At 37.0% G+C, this 20,900-nt stretch overlaps 1 protein-coding gene across 3 annotated transcripts in view; it reads left to right on the top strand.

Moving 5' to 3' along the window:
- ARAP2 (ArfGAP with RhoGAP domain, ankyrin repeat and PH domain 2) overlaps window positions 1–20,076 on the top strand; it is a 183,356-nt gene extending 163,280 nt beyond the window's left edge. For all 3 annotated transcript variants that reach the window (XM_043438632.1, XM_043438634.1, XM_043438633.1), the window contains 4 exons: window positions 1,075–1,110; window positions 2,978–3,041; window positions 9,250–9,384; window positions 17,596–20,076. In XM_043438632.1, coding sequence (XP_043294567.1) covers window positions 1,075–1,110; window positions 2,978–3,041; window positions 9,250–9,384; window positions 17,596–17,976 — 616 coding nt within the window. In that variant the 3' untranslated portion in view covers window positions 17,977–20,076. The remainder of the gene's footprint in view (window positions 1–1,074; window positions 1,111–2,977; window positions 3,042–9,249; window positions 9,385–17,595) is intronic.
- Window positions 20,077–20,900: the final 824 nt, after the last annotated feature.

A 20,900-nucleotide genomic window follows, 5' to 3' on the forward strand; every position in this document is an offset into this window, starting at 1 on the left:
CCCCACTGGTGGATAATTGCTTTACAATGTTGTGGGGGTTTCTGCCATATATCAACGTGAATCAGAAATACATATATATATTTGTTTTTGTATATTAATACATATATATATATATTTCCTTTTCCCATGCTATGCCTCTAGGCTGTCAGAGAGTTCCAGGCTGGGCTCATTGTGTTACATAGCAGCTTCCCACTAGTTATCTATTTTTCACATGATAGTGTATATATGTTAATATTACTTCCTCATTCTGTCTTTCCTTCCCCTGCTGTGTCCACTGGTCCATTCTCTACATCTGTGTCTCCATTTCTTCTTCATAAACAGGTTCATCAATACTGTTTTTCTAGATTCCATACATATGCATTAATATATGATATTTGTTGCTTTTAGGACATCTTGGTCCTGGATCTATAATTTGCCCTCTTTGTTTTACTGAACTTGGTAATAAACTCACAGCACATGGGTGGTAGAAAGTGCACTCTTTAAACATTATGCTTCTCACTAGCACTTGAACCAACCCAGCATTTGAGTTATACCATACTTATTCATCATGGATTACTTTGATTAGCTAATTAAAGTTTGTACTAATACTTTTAATATCATGAAACATCATTTTAATGAACTGTATATGATTTCAGATTGTATTACTGAAAATGTACTCACTTTTGCCTCTGTGCTTAATTTCTTAGCCCAGCACATGTATCTGTGTTGTGACTAGTACATTCTTTCAAATTTCTCACAATATCAATAAGTCAGTATGTGTATTTTATTTTGGCCATTTTTCTAGACATCTGTCCTTACTCAGCCCAGAATATCCCCACTGCCTCATAACATCATGAGACCCTTTCCCCCTGTGTTCTTTCAACATATCTATAATTTTATAGCCAAATCCCTCAATATCCATCATTTATCTCTAGATGTATCATACCCAGCGAATCATCACTTGTGTATGTCAATTCTGTTATGCTTTCCCACCATTAAATATTACCTCCTTAAAATTTCATCCTGTGTATTATCTTGTAAAATGGATCATTTTTAATATGTATATTTGTTTCTTTTTCCCCCCATATGATGCAGCTGGGGATTGACAGCATATTCTGAGAAACATCACTGGTAAGTTAACAGCTAACAGATTTTGGATTTGATATATTGATGATAACAACAGTAAATAATGTTATTATTTGACAGATAGATCTAGAGACAAGAAACATTTCTTTTAAGTGAAGTTAAACTCTTTTCTAAATACCTTGAGCATAAAAAGAGAATACGAGATTTGCTTCAGGGTTTAGGTCTATTTAAGTCTCATGTATCTTATTTGCCAACACTTCAAGAAAAACTACACATGATTTCTTACTAGTTATTATATAAATGTGGAATCTCTGGTTTTAAGGGATAAGCAGACAAAATTCAGTTTTAAATTAAGGATAAGAACTCTCTAAAACTCAAATTTAAAGAAAAGACCTTGGCTTCAAACCAGTTCTTTCTGTAGAGTACTTCTTTCCATTGATGTCACCAGGATCTAGCCACTCTCAGAGATTGGACTAGATGTCTCCTTCTCCCCCATCTCCGTGTGTCTAATCCATACCAGATCTGCCTCTTAATTCTCTGATCCCTCCATACCCTCTATCTTTGGATCCTTCATCCAGCTGCCTGGATCAGTCCAGGAGTCCTAAGTGCTCTTCATGCCTCTGACTTTGATTTTTGTTTCCAGCACATTCTCCACCCAGCACTGAAGAGATTTTCTAAAATGTATCATATTTCTTTTCTGCTTTAACTCATCTGTGAATCCTAAAAAGTAGAGTAAAGTATAGGGTTGTTGGCACAGCATACTAAGTCCTTTAATATGTATCTCCCGTGACTTTCCCACATTTTTACTTAATGATAAAACAATCTGTTTTTAATTCACTATACGTGCCTTGCTGCTTCATATCATATGTTTAATATCCGTGCTGTCTTCACTATACCTTCTTCCATAGTGTATGCTCCCCTTCCCTCATCACTTTTATCTTCTTCCTGCTGATCTGGCAGACTCAGCTGTCACTTTTTATTCAAACCATAGCTGAAATGAGGGAGAAAGTCTTATCAGATAACTCTCCTTTCTAATCCATTTATTTCTTCTTTACATCTATGGTATTTTGTGCTGGTGGATCCATAACTAACATGATTTGTAGAAGGAACAGTTTTCTTGGACATGGCAATAGGAAAGGATACTGTCTTCATGAGAATCTAATGGCAGAAGCAAGGATTATTTTTAGACGTTTCATTCTAACATTTTTCTAAATTATTAATAAGGGTATAAAAATAACTACTTTGAAATTCTAACGTCAGTTAGCAAGATTTCCCACCTCATCCCCAATTGTGCTGTTTCTGTGTTTATGTTCAACTTTGCATTTTTTTCCCCTCACTTGTTATAGTTTGTTTACATTCCTGCCTTTCCTAATAGACTATGTGAAACTTGAAGGCAAGACCTCTGTTTTGCATAGGTTTTCAGTAGGTTGCTGAATCAATGTTACTGGACATGCAGTGGTTTTTTTTTATTTAGCTCATTTTTCAGGAGTCTTGTTGGGTATTAATATTTATAATCACATGGACTGTGACTGTCTAAAAAATCTGCTCTTAAGAAAATATACACATTTTTTCTTCTTAGGCTCAGTTTCTGGGGGAAAACATCTTTTACCATCATGTACCTGAAAAAATAAATGACATTGACCTTTCTGCATTTCCAAAAAATACTGCTTATCATTTTTCGGCAGTTATCAAAGCCTTTAGCTATATTTTGGTTAAACTAGCATATTTATACTACTGTTTTGATAGCAGAAGCAACTTGTACTGAAATACTTCCATTTTGATTGCATTATGTCATTAATTGGGAGAAACCCAGAGAGATTTCTGATCACTTAATCACTTACTTGCCAAATAAATACACTGGAAAATTCCTTTGTCCTTTTGAATTATATATTTTATAAACCTTGTCTTACAGGCACCTGTGTTGTGAGAGTTCACAAACTCAAACGGAGTGGATGGCCAATATCTTTATTGCCCAGGTATGATACCTATTTCAACTATCTAGTAAAGTGTGACAACTGTTTATAGGAAATGTTAGTGTGGTGGTAGTTTTCAAAGAATTTTAATGAGTCTTTTGTGTATACTTTTATTTTCTCATTCATGATTTTTTAAATACACGAGGACCCAGATTTACCCACTACTCTATAAGATAGAGTTAGCTCTTGAGGCATCTTTTTTCCCCAGCCAGCGGCTCCTTAGCTTGGGGTGGCGTCTGGCTTCAAGATGGTGGAATAAGAAAGAGGGGCTTGCTGAGCTCTTGTCCTTCAGAGTCCCACTGGATCTGTGTTTAGAAAATGTGTTCTGTTCATTTTTCCCAATTTTATTAGAGGATAGTTGCTTTACAATGTGTGCTAGTCTCCACTATAGCAGAGTTAATTGCCATACATGCACTTTCCCCCTCTTGGGCTCCCTGCCCATTCAGGCCCCACAGTGCATTGAGTGGAGTCCCCTGTGCTATCCAGGATGTTCTCATTAGTTATCTCCTCTACACACAGTAAACCCATGCATATGCGTCAATCCCAATCTCTTAATTCCTCCCATGCCGCTCCAACCCACCCTCATCTCCCCCGTGGTATCCATGTATTTCTTCTGTGTCTGCCTCTCTATTTCTGCTTTACAAATAAGATCATCTAGAAAAATGGTATAGATGATCTTATTTGCTCTTTTCCTTCCTGTTCTCCCCATGTGCTCCTGCTTTTTCTAAAACAAGGATGGGAACCTACATTTCTTTAATACATACTGTGTAATTCATGTATTTTCCTCACGATGAATTGTACATGACGCTGCTTATAGATAAGACAACAAAAGTTTACAAAAGGCTCCATGATGCTTAGGACCATACATTTAGTTAGTGGTTTAACCCAGAGGCCAACACTTACCCTCAGTTTCCCATTTAGTCTCCTCCCTACTGGAGGACTCACTCCTGCAGTGAAGGATAAAATAGTCCCGTTAATAGGACTGGTTTCTTCCCCAACCTTGTCTGGCCAGACTCCCAGCAGTGCTTCTCCAGCATTGAAATTCACTGGTAACGATTAAGTTGCCACTCTTTATTACCAAGGGTGTGCTTCCCTGTTTCTCTTACAAGTGAGAAGTTAATTCACCCTCAAATCTTGTCCTTATTTGTTTTGAAAACCATTTTCTCTGTTCATTTAATTTATTAACCTTTCCAGTGGTTAATAAACACTGCTTTTCTCAGCCTGACCCTACTACTACTACCTGGGAATACATTTCCAGAAAAAGTCCAGTGGCTAACTTTTTAGAGCCTTTTCTTTTTTTTGTGACTGTTTAAAAATTTAGATATTCAAGTCCTACCTTAAAGAAAGAAGGCTTGAAGTAATAGTAAAATTAGAACCACAGAGTCTAAAACTGTTACAGTATCTGGTTATGGCACAACTGAATTGATGTTTTCGTTTTTATGACTGAAGTCATTAGATGCTGTAGTTGAAAATCAAGGTGTAAATAGCCAGGAAACCGAGGTTGCTCTCACCACCAACTTATTTCTCCTTGCCTTGCTGGCCCCAGAGACTCAGTCCAATTATATTTCTTCAGTTCATTCCACTTCTTAGGACTAAGGTAAACACAAAGGTCCTTTTGGATTTGAGGATTTAATGGTTCACCTCCATGGGGAAAGAGACAGGAATGTAGCAAACGTTAATATATATGTTAATACACACACACGAAACCCAACAGTGAACAATGAGTTCTTTCTGGTGCCCAGATACTTTTCTAATATCCATCCCCACTCCCACCCCTGCCTCAACAAAAGTCTTCAGCTTGTCTGTCACATCCTCAGAAAAAAACTTCCCTGACCTTCAGAACAATTAGACCTTAGAGCTATAGGAACCCTCAGCATCCTGGACTTGAACATTGTAATACTAACTAAAAAGCATTTGTGTATTTAAGTTTCTTATGTCTGTCTTTCCTACTAAAATGTAAACCCCATGACAGGAAGGACTCAATCTTACTAGAACTACATGTTTATCTGCATCACGGGATCCAGTACATCTTACAAAGTACATGCTCAAGTTAGTATTCTAAACTAGTAAAGAGAATAATCAGGTAAAATTTCAAATAGATATTAGTGTGGTAAAATAAAAAAATAAGCTAGGGAAAGGAAAACCAGTGTGACTGACGTAAGGAGGACATTAACTGAGAAGGAGTCTCAGGGGACACCTTTGTGAGTAGCTGACAGGTGTGCGGAGACCTGTGTGAAATAAGGAAGCCAAGTATGCAGGACAGTCAGACCATTCCAGGGGGTGGGGCCAGCAAGGACATAATCTTGACTTATTCCATGAACATCAGGAAAGCCTATCTTGGAGAGGACATAAGAGATGAGGAAGGCAGGGGACAGATGACGTAGACCCAGTTTAGGAGTTTTAGTGGGAAACAAGGGAAAGATATAATCAGCTCTTATTACGGGAAAAAAGTAATTATGGTTCCTTTGCTGAGCTGCACTTTAGGGGTCAAAGATGGAAGCAGGAAGAATAGCCATGTAGAAGAAGACAGCAGCTCAGATTAGGTATCGGGGGGTCTGGTAAGACATATTCAGATTCAGGAATATTTGAAGGTGGAGCCAGTAAGTCTTAAAAATTGATCAGCTATACAGTTTGAGAGTAGTAGAAATGAAGAGTCCTAGTTGTTTGGCCTCTGGCAACTGGTGAATGTAAGTGATATTATCAGAAGTACAGAAGAAGACAGAGTTCAATTTGGGCCACATGAAATTTGAGATGTGCATTAGACATACAAGTGTATACGCTGAATAGCAGGTTTAGATGTATGGATCAAAAATTCAGGCAAAACTTTGGGGCTGAAATGTAAATTTGACAGAAGTCAGCATTTGGATTATATTAAATGCCATGAGAGGATCCAGTGAGATGAGAGAGAGAATATAGAGAGAATTAGAATACAAAATTGGAGAGAGGAGGGCTGTAGCAAGAGAGGAAGGACAGACAAATAAGCCCTAGGACATCCCAAACTTTAAAGGTCAAACAGAAGAGAAAAATTGAGCAAAAGAAATGAGTAGCTTTGAGAAAGCAGGAAAACCAGGTGATAGGTGCAGAGAATTCTATCAAGGAATCAGAGGAGAGAATATTAAAGCAGCAGGGGCCTTGAGCAGATGTGAAGCAATGTGAGCAAGTGCATGTGTTCATCACTGCAGAAAAAATTCATTATACAACAGAGTGTGTGACATATTTGTTCTCGGATTATTGACTATATATTCTGGCCCACTATGCAATTATAGATATGACTGGGGAAGAGTTATTTATAATCAGAGGAAATAGTTATTGGAAGGGAAGGAAGCCTTGTTTATATGGCTAGAGATGCAGAGAGATTGGTACATCTCATGGTGGGAAAATGAAATTGAATGATTACTAATAATTTTTCAATTATATCAGTGAGGTCACCACATGTGAGTCTGGGAGGGATATTACATATACAGAGACAAAATAAAAGGTGAGAAATTACCTTCAGAGAGTGAGGAAGCTAGTTGTACTATAGTAGAAAGTCCAGGGAGTGCTGAAGGCTCACTTGAAATTTTAGGATAAGTTTAAAGTGAGATGAATCTCCAGACTGATCTGTTCTTTTTTTGCTTCCATCAATTTGGAGGTACCCACAGAGTAAGTAGAATTGGGTTTTACTATCCTTGGGGTTTTATCAGGCAAGTGTGATAGGAGAAGCAGCCCAGCCTTGATTTATAAGGATGTGAGTATACTGATTGACCATTAAACCTAAGCCAGACTGTAAAAGAAGTGGGGAAAAATGTGAAAAGTAGAATGGACAGAAGGTCTGAAGAAGTCTAAGGTATATTCAGAGTGAATGAAGCTAAACTAAGTTATCTGGAAAGATGCCAAGGTCAGAAATTGAGAGGCAAAACCTTGTTAATGGCAGCATTATTCACCATAGGCATGGTATGGGAATAACCTATGGATGGATGAATGGATAAAGAAAATGTGTATTCATACATATATATATATTGAAATATTATTCAGCCCTAAAAAAGGAAATCTATCATTTGGGACAATATGAATGAACCTGGAAGGCATTATGCTAAATGAATTAAGCCAGACAATTATTGCATGGTATCCCATATAAAAGTCAAACTCATAGAATATGACAGTGATGGCCAGGGGATGTGTGGGGGGTAGGGAGTAAGGTTGGTGAAAGGGTATATACTTTTGGATACATGATGAATAAAATCTGAGGATCTAATAGGTGACATGGTGGGTGCCGTTCATAACACTGTATTATAAAACTTAAATGTTCTAAGAGAATAGAACTCAAATATTCTAACCAAAAAGGCAGTTGGGGGGTTGGGGTAAATACATATATGTGAGGTGATGAATGTGTTGGTTAACTCGATGGGGTGAATCCTTTCACAGTGTATGCATGTAGTCATCATGCCGTACACTTTAAACATCTTTTATTTGTCAATTATACCTCAGTAAAGCCATGGAGGAAAATTATAAAAGACAGTTAGAGGCAGGAATGAAGATTTGAGGGTGTGATCACTGGTTATAATAATGAGATCCTCATCTGTATGCTCCATGAAAGATGATTTTTTGAAGTCACTTATACATAACTATAAATGTTATCAGAACATATTACTTATGTCTTAAGATTTATGGTGGGAAAAATATTGCTACCTCTTGGATCAATCCAGTGAGAACTAATTAGCCAGTATTCACAGCATTATATATATATATATATATATCATGTCAGAAAAAAAATAGTGTGTTTAGAAACTACATTTGCTCTTAGATTTCTTGCAATACCATTTAATACATATACTATATACCAGTCAGTAAAAGCCTAGGCCTTCATTCATAGGGTTACCTAATTCCTTCCCATCCATTTTTTCCCAGCTTTACATGTTGGGAATGTCCCAATTCTGTAATATGAGTTGTTTTACTGAGTTTAAGACTGTGATATAAAAATATGAAACTTATAACTTTCTGATTGAAATATTGCATAACCATTGCAGATTTGCTGAACCAAAGTAAGCACTCCACTGACACTCAAGGGTAGATTTGATGCCAAGGCAATAACTGCTAATGACAGGACATACACTGTAGGATCCTTACGGACGGGATGAGATAATATTTGTGTATTGGTAAGCACAGTGTAGCAGAATGCCCTTCAATATAACTTAGCTGCTGTTTTATAGTGAGTATAAAGTTTGTTGAAATAGTTCTTTTGCTATAAAACACGACATTAAAATACTAATTGCAACATAAGAATACGACTCTGTTCAGTCTTGAGTAGAGGAAAAGAATGAGTAGGCATTTAGCTATATGGTTTACCAGATGGTTTTCATTTCATCATAACATCTGTAAACTTCTCATTGTGTGTGGTTGATATTTTGTATTTCTTTCATAGATTGCTGTCTGAAAATCGATTTGTTTCTCCCAGCTTCTAAAAATTAATCTACCCTGAGGAGTATAAAAAGTCTTTAAAAGATTTTTCTTTTGTATGTGTATCTTAAGGATTTATCATTCAAGAGCTTATATTTTTACCCATGGGTGTTTACCCCCTTTGCAAAATTACCTTTTTTCCAGTCATATCTATAATTGCTCACTGGCCAGAATATGTAGTCAACACTTTGAGCACAAATAACGTCACACTCTCTGTTGTACAATGATTTTCAGTAGAAATGTTTGTGTACAAGGTAACATTTCTTAGGAATTCAATTAGGTGAAAAAGAAACATTTTTCAAAAGGTCATAAAATAAAGATAATTTTTCTGCTAGCCATGCCTTAGGTTGACTTGAGGGTATATATAATGTCAAATTATTTTGACACTGAAAGTTATCTTCAGTGGCAAGAGAAAATGAATGTGTAGTCATTTTGATTACAGGGCCTAGAAATGTAGACAGGTATATTATTTTTCTTCTACAAAGAGATTTACTGGTTTCTGTAAATATTTTCCCCCTTTTGGTTTGATAAGTAGTACAGAACGCATATTTCTGAAGCTTAGAAATTGAACTGAGACCTCAAAGCTCAGTTCACTTAAGAGTTTTACGTCCTCAAGCGGTGCTACCACGAGAATCAACATCATAATTACAAACAACCTTCTCATGAAAAGCAGATCACCTGACTTGGATAGATGGGAAGGGAGCCCAGTGACTGTAAACTTGGTGGACCACATAATAAAGTCACACACCCACAGCAAGAAATTGTGTTTCCACAGCATGAAAATGATATATGGCCACCAGCTGGAAAGGAACGAAAACGTTCTATAACCAAAAATCCCAAAATTGGAGGTTTGCCTCTGATTCCCATCCAGCATGACAGAAATGCAACGCAAGCCCGGAGAGAGATTGAGGTAAGATTAGGAGGTTTGTTTTTACATCAGTCATAATAACATGTGTTTTCTTATGTCTTAATGTGGTTAAAGGCATCAGTTACCTCATTGGTTTCAAGAGCACAGGAAAAATCACATCCATCAAGAAACTGTATGAATAATCCTATGCCACTCTTTGAGGTTTTATATTTTGTTAACTTAAATAAAAGTAATTTTAATAATGTTATTGATCACTCAATTAAATATGCATGATACCACTTAGATTTTTTTTATCCCTAAAGTGGCCAAGAATGTTAAATATGTATACAGAAGTTTCTGGTGGTAAAAAATCAGTCTCAAATTAGCCTTACAAGTACACTTGTAACCTCCTTACAATGAGCCCAGAGCAGAATATGTCGGGAGCCATGGTAACAAGACTTAGCAGTAACACAATCAAATTCCAGTGGTTTGGGAACCCATGGGGTAGCTCAGTTAATTTAAGGAATGGCAGGGGCAGGACGACCCTTGAGCATCAATAAAGATTTGGCATCTTTCACGAAAACTATGTTTTCCTTTTCACTTTGAAGGGTAGGGTGAACATAAGTAGCAATGGTCTTGATTCAGACAAAGACACACGCTGTACATCTCGAAACTCACTAGACAATTTGCAGCTAATGTGCATTTCAGAACATTAAATGAGTCTTTCAAAAGAAGAAGAAAAGCACGCAAAAGACATTGTTGTTTCTTCTTAGAGCCCAGATTTGGCATTAAGCTGTATGAGTTTCTTGCCTTCCAAACAAGAATAACTTTTTTAAGTTTTATTGCAATATAGTTGATTTACAAAGTTGTGTTAGTTTCAAGTGTAACAGGAATAACTTTTGAGAGACAAAAGCCATTTTAGTGATCAGATTTTTAAAAAGTGTTTTTCCATCACTTTATTTCCTTAAACATTTATCCCACTGTACTATCCCTTTTCTCTAAAAGATAAAAGCTTTGAAAATAATGGTTTATTTACTTTGTTGCCTTCTGTGCTGATGTAATCAAAGGGAAGAATTAAGACAGCAAAATACTCAGGAGCTTGTCCCTTCTGCCATTCTGCACTTAAAAGGTTTTTCTTCCTAATAAACTGCTTTGCAGAACTGTGGATTCCTCAAATAATCTAGAATCTTCATTTTAAGAGTCATGTTTGGGAACCCAGTTTAGGGGACATAGAAATGTAGGGAATAGATATGCCCTGCTGTGACCGTAGCTTCTCCTGACATTGCCTCAGGATCAATTATGGAGCAAAGCAAAAGTAAATTTTAGGATCAAAATATGTTAACCAGTATCCAGTATAGAATTGAGATGACTGAATACACAATTGTTTGTAACTTAACCTCAAATCCAGAATTTCAGAGGCAATTTTTTTTAACATTCTTGAGATCAGAAAACTGATGAACAAAAGCTATAACCAAATTGATTTCAAAGGTTTTGAAAACAATTTTATGAAATATTAATTTCTAGAAAATGTTAGTAAACCTAAAGCAAGCTTTTTCGTAAGTGTGGGAATTAAACAAATTTGACAAAGAAAAATTTTAAATGTTTGATGTTTTTCAGTGGTAAATAATGTTTTAATTGGTATAAGTTTTATTTGGTAATGTTTTTCACTGAAAACCATTAAAGTTTAAAAAAAGAAAAATTAAAATTGCAAGTTTTCACATGAACCAAATAAAGTATTTTTTATTGAGCTTATGTAAATAGGTAGTGTATTAATAAATGACAATATTACTAGCTAGCTTAATATACAGTCTAAAGTCAGTCAATGGATATAGTCAAGAAAATTGCTTCTAAAATTGTTGACAGATTGGTGCATTTGGTGACTTCCCATTTCATGAGCTGTCTTGCTTTCAAGAGGTTCATTTAAAAGTTGTATGAGAATACCTCCCCTCCAAGCAAGGAAGGCTTCCTGGAGGCAGTAACTTCTAAAATTAATTGAGTAAATTAGTAGTGAGTTAGAGGAAGTAGGTTGTTGACAAATCATACATGAAGAGGCAAACAGTGCTTAAGAACACACAAGCTAAATGATACCGATGATCGGCCCTCCTACTTCTTGGGTTCCTTCTTAACTTGTCTACATTGTGCTCAGCTTTTATCTGTAAGCTCCTAGGGATAATAAAAAGCCCTTACTACATAGGGTAGTATTCTCTCTGCTGGGAGATGAACTCCATTTCAGATCCTCATTTCCATTCAAACAGCTTTCTCTGACATAAACTGGCATCCTCTGGACCAAGCCACCTCTTGCTTTCCTAATTTCATAGTTTATCAGTATTTCTTTTTGAATTATTAATACCTTAAGGACAGTGAAGCACATAAAGGATGCCTTTTTCCCCACAACACACATGGCACTCCACATACCATATCATCATACAAAGCACTCACTTTCACATCCTCTTGATTTTTATCAATTCACTTCACCACCCCTCCCCACCTTCATAAAAAGTTATATTATTTACTTTAATATCATAGTTTTACTTGAAATTTTAACATTATATGTATTAATGAATGTGTATGCGCTAAATTGGTATGCTCAAGAATGACATGGACTTCAGTTACAGCAACAGGAAATAGTCAAGAGATATTGAGGAGTAAAGAAGTTAGTCACAGAAATGAGGTACCTGATGAATAGCACAATGGAAATTTCAATAAGGTAATATAGTTCAGTTCAGTTGCTCAGTTGTGTCTGACTCTTTGTGACCCCATGAACCGCAGCACTCCAGGTCTCCCTGTCCATCACCAACTCCCAGAGTCCACCCAAACCCATGTCCATCGAGTCAGTGATGCCATCCAACCACCTCATCTTCTGTCGTCCCCTTCTCCTCCTGCCCTCAATCTTTCCCAGCATCAGGGTCTCTTCCAATGAGTTAGCTCTTCGCGTCAGGTGGCCAAAGTATTGGAGTTTCAGCTTCAGCTTCAGCCCTTCCAATGACCACCCAGGACTGATCTCCTTTAGGATGGACTGGTTCGATCTCCTTGCAGTCCAGGAGACTCTCAAAAGTCTTCTCCAACACCACAGTTCAAAAGCATCAATTCTTTGGCGCTCAGCTTCCTATATAGTCCAACTCTCACATCCATACATGACCACTGGAAAAACCATAGCCTTGACTAGATGGGCCTCTGTTGACAAAGTAATGTCTCTGCTTTTTAATATGCTGTATAGGTTGGTCATAACTTTCCTTCTAAGGAGTAAGCATCTTTTAATTTCATGGCTGCAATCACCATCTGCAGTGATTTTGGAGCACAGAAAAATAAAAGTCAGCCACTGTTTCCCCATCTATTTCCCGTGAAGTGATGGGACCAGATGCCATGATCTTAGTTTTCTGAATGTTGAGCTTTAAGCAAACTTTTTCACTTTCCTCTTTCAGTTTCATCAAGAGGCTCTTTAGTTCTTCTTCACTTTCTGCCATAAGGGTGGTGTCACCTGCATATCTGAGGTTATTCATATTTCTCCTGGCAATCTTAATTTAAGCTTGTGCTTCTTCCAGCCCAGCGTTTCTCATGATGTACTCTGCATATAAGTTAAATAAGCAGGGTGACAATATACAGCCTTGATGTACTCCTTTTCCTTTTTGGAACCAGTCTGTTGTTCCATGTCCAGTTCTGTTGCTTCCTGACCTGCATATAGGTTTCTCAAGAGGCAGATCAGGTGGCCTGGTATTCCCATCTCTTTCAGAATTTTCCACAGTTTATTATGATCCACACAGTCAAAGGCTTTGGCATAGACAATAAAGCAGAAATAGATGTTTTTCTGGAACTCTCTTGCTTTTTTGATGATCCAGTGGATGTTGGCAATCTGATCTCTGGTTCCTCTGCCTTTTCTAAAACCAGCTTGAACATCTGAATTCACGGTTCACATGTTGCTGAAGCCTGGATTTTAAGCATTACTTTACTAGCATGTGAGATGAGCGCAATTGTGCAGTAGTTTGAGCATTCTTTGGCATTGCCTGTCTTTGGGATTGGAATGAACACTGACCTTTTCCAGTCCTATGGCCACTGCTGAGTTTCCCAAATTTGCTGGCATATTGAGTGCAGCACTTTCACAGCATTACCTTAAAAGGATTTGAAACTGCTCAACTGGAATTCCGTCACCTCCACTAGCTTTGTTCATAGAGATGCTTTCTAAGGCCCACTTGACTTCACATTCCAGGATATCTGGCTCTATGTGATCACACCATCGTGATTATCTGGGTCATGAAGATCTTTTTTGTACAGTTCTTCTGTGTATTCTTGCCACGTTGTCTTAATATCTTATGCTTCTGTTAGGTCCTTACCATTCCTGTCCTTTATTGAGCCCATCTTTGCATGAAATGTTCCCTTGGTATCTCTAATTTTCTCAAAGAGATCTCTAGTCTTACCCATTCTATTGTTTTCCTCTATTTCTTTGCATTGATCACTGAGGAAGGCTTTCTTGTCTTTCCTTGCTATTCTTTCGAACTCTGCATTCAAATGGGAATATCTTTCCTTTTCTCCTTTGCTTTTTGCTTCCCTTCTTTTCACAGCTATTTGTATGTCCTCCTCAGCCATTTTGCTTTTTTGCATTTCTTTTTCTTGGGGATTGTCTTGATTCCTGTCTCCTGTACAATGTCACGAACCTCCATCCACAGTTCATCAGGTATTCTGTCTATCAGATCCATCCCTTAAATCTATTTCTCACTTCCACTGTATAGTCATAAGGGATTTGATTTAGGTCATACCTGAATGGTCTAGTGGTTTTCTCCACTTTCTTCAATTTCAGTCTGAATTTGGCAATAAGGAGTTCATGACCCAAGCCACAGTCAGCTCCTGGTCTTGTTTGTGCTGACTGTATAGAGCTTCTCCATCTTTGGCTGCAAAGAATATAATCAAACTGATTTCGGTGTTGACCGTCTGGTGATGTCCATGTGTAGAGTCTTCTCTTGTGTTGTTGGAAGAGGGTGTTTGCTATGACCAGTGTGTTCTTTTGGCAAAACTCTATTAGCCTTTGTCCTGCTTCATTCCAAGGCCAAATTTGCCTGTTACTCCAGGTGTTTCTTGACTCCTACTTTTGCATTCCAGTCCTCTATAATGAAAAGGACATCTTTTTTGGGTGTTAGTTCTAGAAGGTCTTGTAGATCTTCATAGAACAGTTCAGCTTCTTCAGCGTTACTGATCGAGGCATAGACTTGGATTACCATGATATTGAATGGTTTGCCTTGGAAACAAATGGAGATCATTTTGTCATTTTTGAGATTGCATCTAGTACTGCATTTTGGACTCTTTTGTTGACCATGATGGCTACTCCATTTCTTCTAAGGGATTCCTGCCCACAGGAGTAGATATAATGGTCATCTGAGTTAAATTCACCCATTCCAGTCCATTTTAGTTCACTGATTCCTAGAATGTTGATGTTCACTCTTGTCATCTATAGTAGTATATTGTCATCTATAGGTAGTATAAGGGAAAGTATAAAAGTAAAATGGATACAGAACAGGATGATTGTATTGAAGAGACTAGATGACTAGTGCATGCTAAGTCAGTTCAGTCGTTTCTGACTATGCGACTCTATGGACTGTAGCCCGCCAGGCTCCTCTGTCCATGGGGATTCTCCCCGCAAGAATACTGGAGTGGGTTGCCATGCCCTCCTCCAGGGGATTTTCCCTACCCAGGGATCGAACCCATATCTCTTATGTCTCCTGCATTTGCAAGTGGGTTCTTCACCACTAGCACCACCTGAGAAGCCCATAATTGGCCTCTAAATTACTACATCAGAATCCCCATGTCTCTCTGCCAATAGTTGAAAAGAGAACTGCCATTATGATATATAAAACCACTCTATATTGATCCTTGATTTTCCTGAGTAGTAGATACCAAGTGAAACTTTTAATAAGATTCATATTGATTTATAAACTCCCCATCACATCCCTATGTTTAAATAGCCATCATTTTTATTAATCCTCTCTCATTTTTCTTTTTGTACTGTGATAAAATACATTTTCCATTTTAAGCAGTTTACATGCACAATTCATTAATTACATTCACATGGCTGTTGAGCCATTCTAACCTATTCTAATGAAACTTTGGAATTAAGGTAGATAAACCTAAACAACTAACTATTTCTTCTTCTCAGGTTTAGAGTAGAAGTATTTCTCTGAGATGTATAATCATGAGCTTATCAGAAAATTCCAAATTGTAAAATTATGTCCCAGTCTGCTGGACTTTAGGAAGATAAAACAGAATATGATAAAACAGAATATGGTAAAATATTACACATTTGAATTTTTTTAACCTTTCTTCATCCCTTATTCAGAAAATATTTATTGGTAATTTCCCATCTGCAGGCACTGTGATAAGTTCACTTATTAGTGAACAAATCAAACAAAAGCTAAAAACAAAACCCTCCTTGCAGTGTGTTGAGTTTCCAGCAGCATTCAGACAATCACAAGAGGTATGAATAGCTTACTAGAATACTAGAAAGAGCACGACGGAGAAAAATAAAGAGGTGAGGTGTTGCCCTTTGAACATTACATTGGACATCCTTAGTCAAAACACTGCTTATGCTACTTAGTTCCATTTTATTCAAAGTAGTATTTTTTTATTTTATGTTGGAGTATAGTTGATTCACTGTATTGTGTTTCAGGTCTACAGTAAAGTGATTCAGCTATACATACATATGTATCTATCCTTTCTCGAATTATTTTCCCACTTAGGTTATTACAGAATATTGACCAGAGTTCCCTCTGCTATACAGGTCATCTGTTTTAAGTACAGCAGTGCTTTAGGTAGTATAGTCATTTTAACAATATTGATTCTTCCAACCCAAGAACATGTTGCCTTCCAAGCTAGATTCTTTGGGGGCTCCTCTTCCCATTGCCAGACCCCCTGGTTGGAAAGCGTCGTGTGAAGCTCAGGACTTTTACTCCTGTGGGAGAACTTCTGTGGTATAGTTATTTTCTAGTTTGTGGATCACCCACCCAGTAGATATGAGATTTGATTTTATCATGATTATACTCTTCCTACCATCTCGTGGCTTTTTGTCTTTGGATGTAGGTATCTTTTATTTTTTTTTGTAGGTATCTTTTAAAGGTTTCAGAGTGTGTGTGTGTTTTTGTCAGTGGCTGTTCAGTTTTTTGGCGTTGTCATAAGAATGAGTAAGCACACATACTTCTACTTGCCATCTGCAAAATAGTCCCATTCTTCATGTTACATCACCATTTTCATTTCATCTTTCTCTCGTTTATAACACAATAAAAATTTTTCCTTGGATTTCTTCTGTGCTTTGCAGTTTTTATGAGGGAATTTTGAAGAAATTCCTTCAATTCTTGCTTGTGAAAAGGAAAACGATTTATGCCTTCCCACTTGCCCCAACTCAGTTTTTTGGGTAGCCTTTCCCCGTGGCTCTGTACCCACGAGATGCTTGCTTCTCTGTTGTTGGTTCTTTTATCTCACATTTGGTTAGGTTGTAAGCCCCTTTGAGAATCTGATGAGAGTTCTGGATGACAATACTTGCCCAGTCACAAGATGCCACGGATGACTGGTTATGAAAGCACACCTCTGTCCCAATGCAGGTTGTCTCATTGGATTTCTGGTGCTTGTAGACACAGTTGACAGGGTGTACTCTAGTCCACTGATACAAAAGTGGGTTTTAATACATAACTATATATTCCTTTCAGTGTTTTCACAAATATCTGTAGGATTCTAATAGGCATTATATGGGGGAAAGATTGCACTAGTCAAATATTTTTGGAGGAGAGAAAAAAAAAAAAAAGTAAGTTGAACAGCTTTTTCTTATAAAGTATTTCTCAGCTTCCTTAATATGTATTGTGAATCTCAAAGAGGGATCTATTACAAAGTGTATTTCCTGGACTTATGGCCACAGAGACCCCCGTTTTCCTCTGTACTTTGGGTACAGCACTGTAGGAATTACAGATGCATGAACATGTGACACATCCAAGCAGCAGTGAATTGAAAGAGGCAAGTTTAAAATGGGAGTCAATTTGAATAACTAGCTTGAAAGACATCTTTGAAGTGGTATGTTAAATGCTTGTTAAAATGAATTTCCGTGATCTCCATTTCAGTTGGTTTTGTAGCTCTGAGATCCATCTATAAATTCAGACCTGCTGCTAGTGCCAAAAGTCAAGTTAGAACCTAAGTCATAGAAATAAACTAATAAAAGCAGCATCAACTTTTACGTGCCATATATTCTTTAGGCAGAGTAGGCCAGATCTTGCTTCCCTCTGAGATGTTTTCTTTTATTTCAAGAGTGCAAAAGCAGAACTTGAAAGGCTGCGGCTCGGGGCCAAGCGTGACCAAGGTGGGGATGGCACCTTAAAGGAGAAAGCGTCCATCGTGGCCCAGTGCCTGGAGCAGAAGGACGAGAAGCTTCGAAATCGAACCAGAAAACACCGGAGTTTCAACTGTCTGGAGGACACAGAGGCTGAGGTCTTTCCAGGGCGACAGAAAGGCCATAAAGGCCTAAAGACACTGAGGAAGACTGAGGACAGGAATGGCAAAGATACTTTGGACTGCAATAATAAGTTACCACCAAAAGTCATCGAAGAGCTTAGCGTGGTTCTCCAGCGATCAAGAACTGTTCCCAAAGAGGTACAGGCTGAGCAGGTGGTGCAGAAGGAAATAAAATGACTTGTCCTACAAATAATTTTTTTAAATATTGTGTACAGTATCTGAAACCAAACTATTTCATGCTGGGTGAGATGTGTTTAGCTATCCTTAACCATTTAAAGAGCAATTTTAAACTATTAATATGTTTGTATATATGCGATAAGTGTAAGATTCACTGTGCTGTGATCTGAACAAAGCTTGTACAGTTCGGCTCTGTTAACCTTGTGTAGGAAGGCACTGGGTTACTTTGAGTGGCCAACCTTTTGAAGTACAGTTGACCCCTGAACAACATGCGGCAGGGGTTAGTGTGTTAATTTGTGTATAATTTATAGTCAGCCCCCGTATCCGAAATTCCTCTGCATTTGTAGGTTCAACTGATTGTGGATCATGTAGTGCTATAGGACTCACTTTTTAAAAATATCCACATATAAGTGGACCCATGCAGTTCAAAACCCACATTGATCAAGGGTCAACTGTAGGTGTCTGTTAAGTGGTGTAAATTTATGAACAGAAATTGCAAACTGTACTGTATTGTATAAAATGCTGTGTGTAAATGAAGCCTATGAAACTATATGTAACACATTTTGCACTTTGAGAAACCTTGTATTTAAAGTTATCATACGTTTTTAGGTTTACATAGGGTCCAACCTTAGGGAAAAGAAAGGAAAGTGAGTTGAAAAGGGGGAGGATTTATTTTAGTGGCTGCCTATCAAACAACACTGAGGTTTTAAAAAAGAGGCCAAGAATTAACACGTCCTAAAAGCAAAGGAGGTCAGGTTGAAATTCATTCTAGGTTACTGTTGACCAGACCTTGTTCATGAGAAACTGCTTGTTAAGAAAATAATCTAGGACTACGTATTTCCCAAGATTAGTATTCAGCCAACACACATGAATAAAGGCACTGGCCACTGTTCCCGTGGTGTCAGTGAACCAAACGCAGTACCAGCCCATTCACTACACTTCAGTTCTCTGCAGGTGGCTGCCGAGGGGAGACTTACACTGCATTGAAGGGATCATGAATCGGGGACCGGGCATGGATGCCACTTGCACTGTTGCTATGTACGAACAAATAAAGAGTTCCTTACTGGAACTCTGGTCATTCTGGTACGAGCAACAGTCATCCTCACAGGGTTTTACTGTTTTTTTATTACTGTTTTACTTTGTATATTCATTTCTGAAGTAAGACTGAGTCGCAATTTACTGAAACTGTACAACATATGGCCATCTGGGGGTAGGAGTTAGATTAATTACTATACTTTTGGGAGCTACTAGTTCCCTTTTAACCTAATCTTTTTTTTTTTTTTTTCTTTTTAATAAAGCAGGAATCTTCTTCCTGTGCCTAATAAATAATGACAAAGCCCTCTATTTTTAATTCCACATAAAGAGCAGCTACTAGGTTGGCTGTTTTTCTCAAACAATACCATCTAAATTATAGTTGGCAGGGGTAGCACTTTTCATCAGTTTCTTTAGAATTGTATTAGGTCTGGTGAGTTTTGATCAAAATTATTTTACTAGTAGGTAGCCAAGCTTTATTCCTACCATTTCCTACCCCCACCTCTGTTTTTCAGGTGTCTTGTCAGAATTTATCAGTATACAAAGGCCCGTACTTTTTTCAGTCCCATCATAGTGCAGTAATATGCTGTTAAATGCTCTGAATTTCTTCATTACAAAATACTGATCTCTTATACCTGGTGGTGACAAAATAGTTTACCAAGGATATGTGATATTTATTCTTTAAATCCACATAGGTTGGAATTTTCTTTTTAAGAGAGAAACTGCTGGTCAGTTTATGAAATAGGTGGCACCGCTGGGAAGCCTTCATAACTATAAAGCAAGAATCATGGTGTTTAGAAAAAAAAAAACTAAAACTATTATTTCTAGTAAATGGTAATATTTATGTTTTATGAAATAAGGGGACATGAAAATTATGCTGGATAATGGAACAGTATCTGGATTTTTTTTTACCTGCCTTATTTGAATACTTTTGAAATTTGAGCTTAAAATCTAATAACTTCTATTTCCCTTCCTGTACAACTGTCTCCATTTTTCAAGTGTAAGATAAGGGCTAATGATGACATCTCATATATTTTGAGTAAAAATTAAAATTGTTTTTCAAGTCCACCTGAATGTGACTGTTTTTTTCAAATTAACCACCTTCATCTTTTGAAAATAAATAGATTGCATTTTTAAAAATTTTTCAATATATACTTCAAACTGTTAGTTTTTTAACATGTCGGTATGAATATTGTTCTCTTTTAAATGATGAATATATGCAGACATGAAGAAACAAATTGGTGGTACTCTTTCACTTCTGTAGCCCTAAAGTTAATAAAATTAAGCAAAAGTAATTGAAGCAAAAATATGATGTCCATACAACTATATTATTTGCTAAGTTGGATTTATATTTGATAATTTTTAATGCTAAAATATACAAACTGTATTGTGAAAGTAATATTTTTGAAAATTCACCAAATTTATTTGGATAGACTGTAGTATCCAAATATTTGCACATTTCTCACACTTCTGATAATTACTTTGAGGAGATGATGAAAGCTTACATAAGCTCATCAAAATTTGCACCAAAACTTTCATATTATTTGCTCAACAAAAGACAAAATGTGAACAATATCCTGTTATGTGTACAATCATCAAATTTATTTCTAATCATCTGAAAACAGCACAGAAATGAATACTGTAGTTAATTAAAATTTATCTTCTTCACATCCCTTAGTTATTATTTTTAACAATTTTGTGTTGAAAATGCTGTAAATTATTTTGTATATACCTATCTCCTCTGGCATGGCTACTAATGTTTAATGTAAAGTTTTTAATAACTGACATATCTGTATAGATTTGAGACTTTTTTGTGAATTACTGGATTAAAGTTCAGAATCTAAATGTTCTCATCTGAGAAGTGGGAATAACCAATCTTGTGGGCTTTTTAT

The sequence above is a fragment of the Cervus canadensis genome, chromosome 19 (genome assembly GCF_019320065.1).
Source record: "Cervus canadensis isolate Bull #8, Minnesota chromosome 19, ASM1932006v1, whole genome shotgun sequence".
Taxonomy (NCBI): Eukaryota; Metazoa; Chordata; class Mammalia; order Artiodactyla; family Cervidae; genus Cervus; species Cervus canadensis.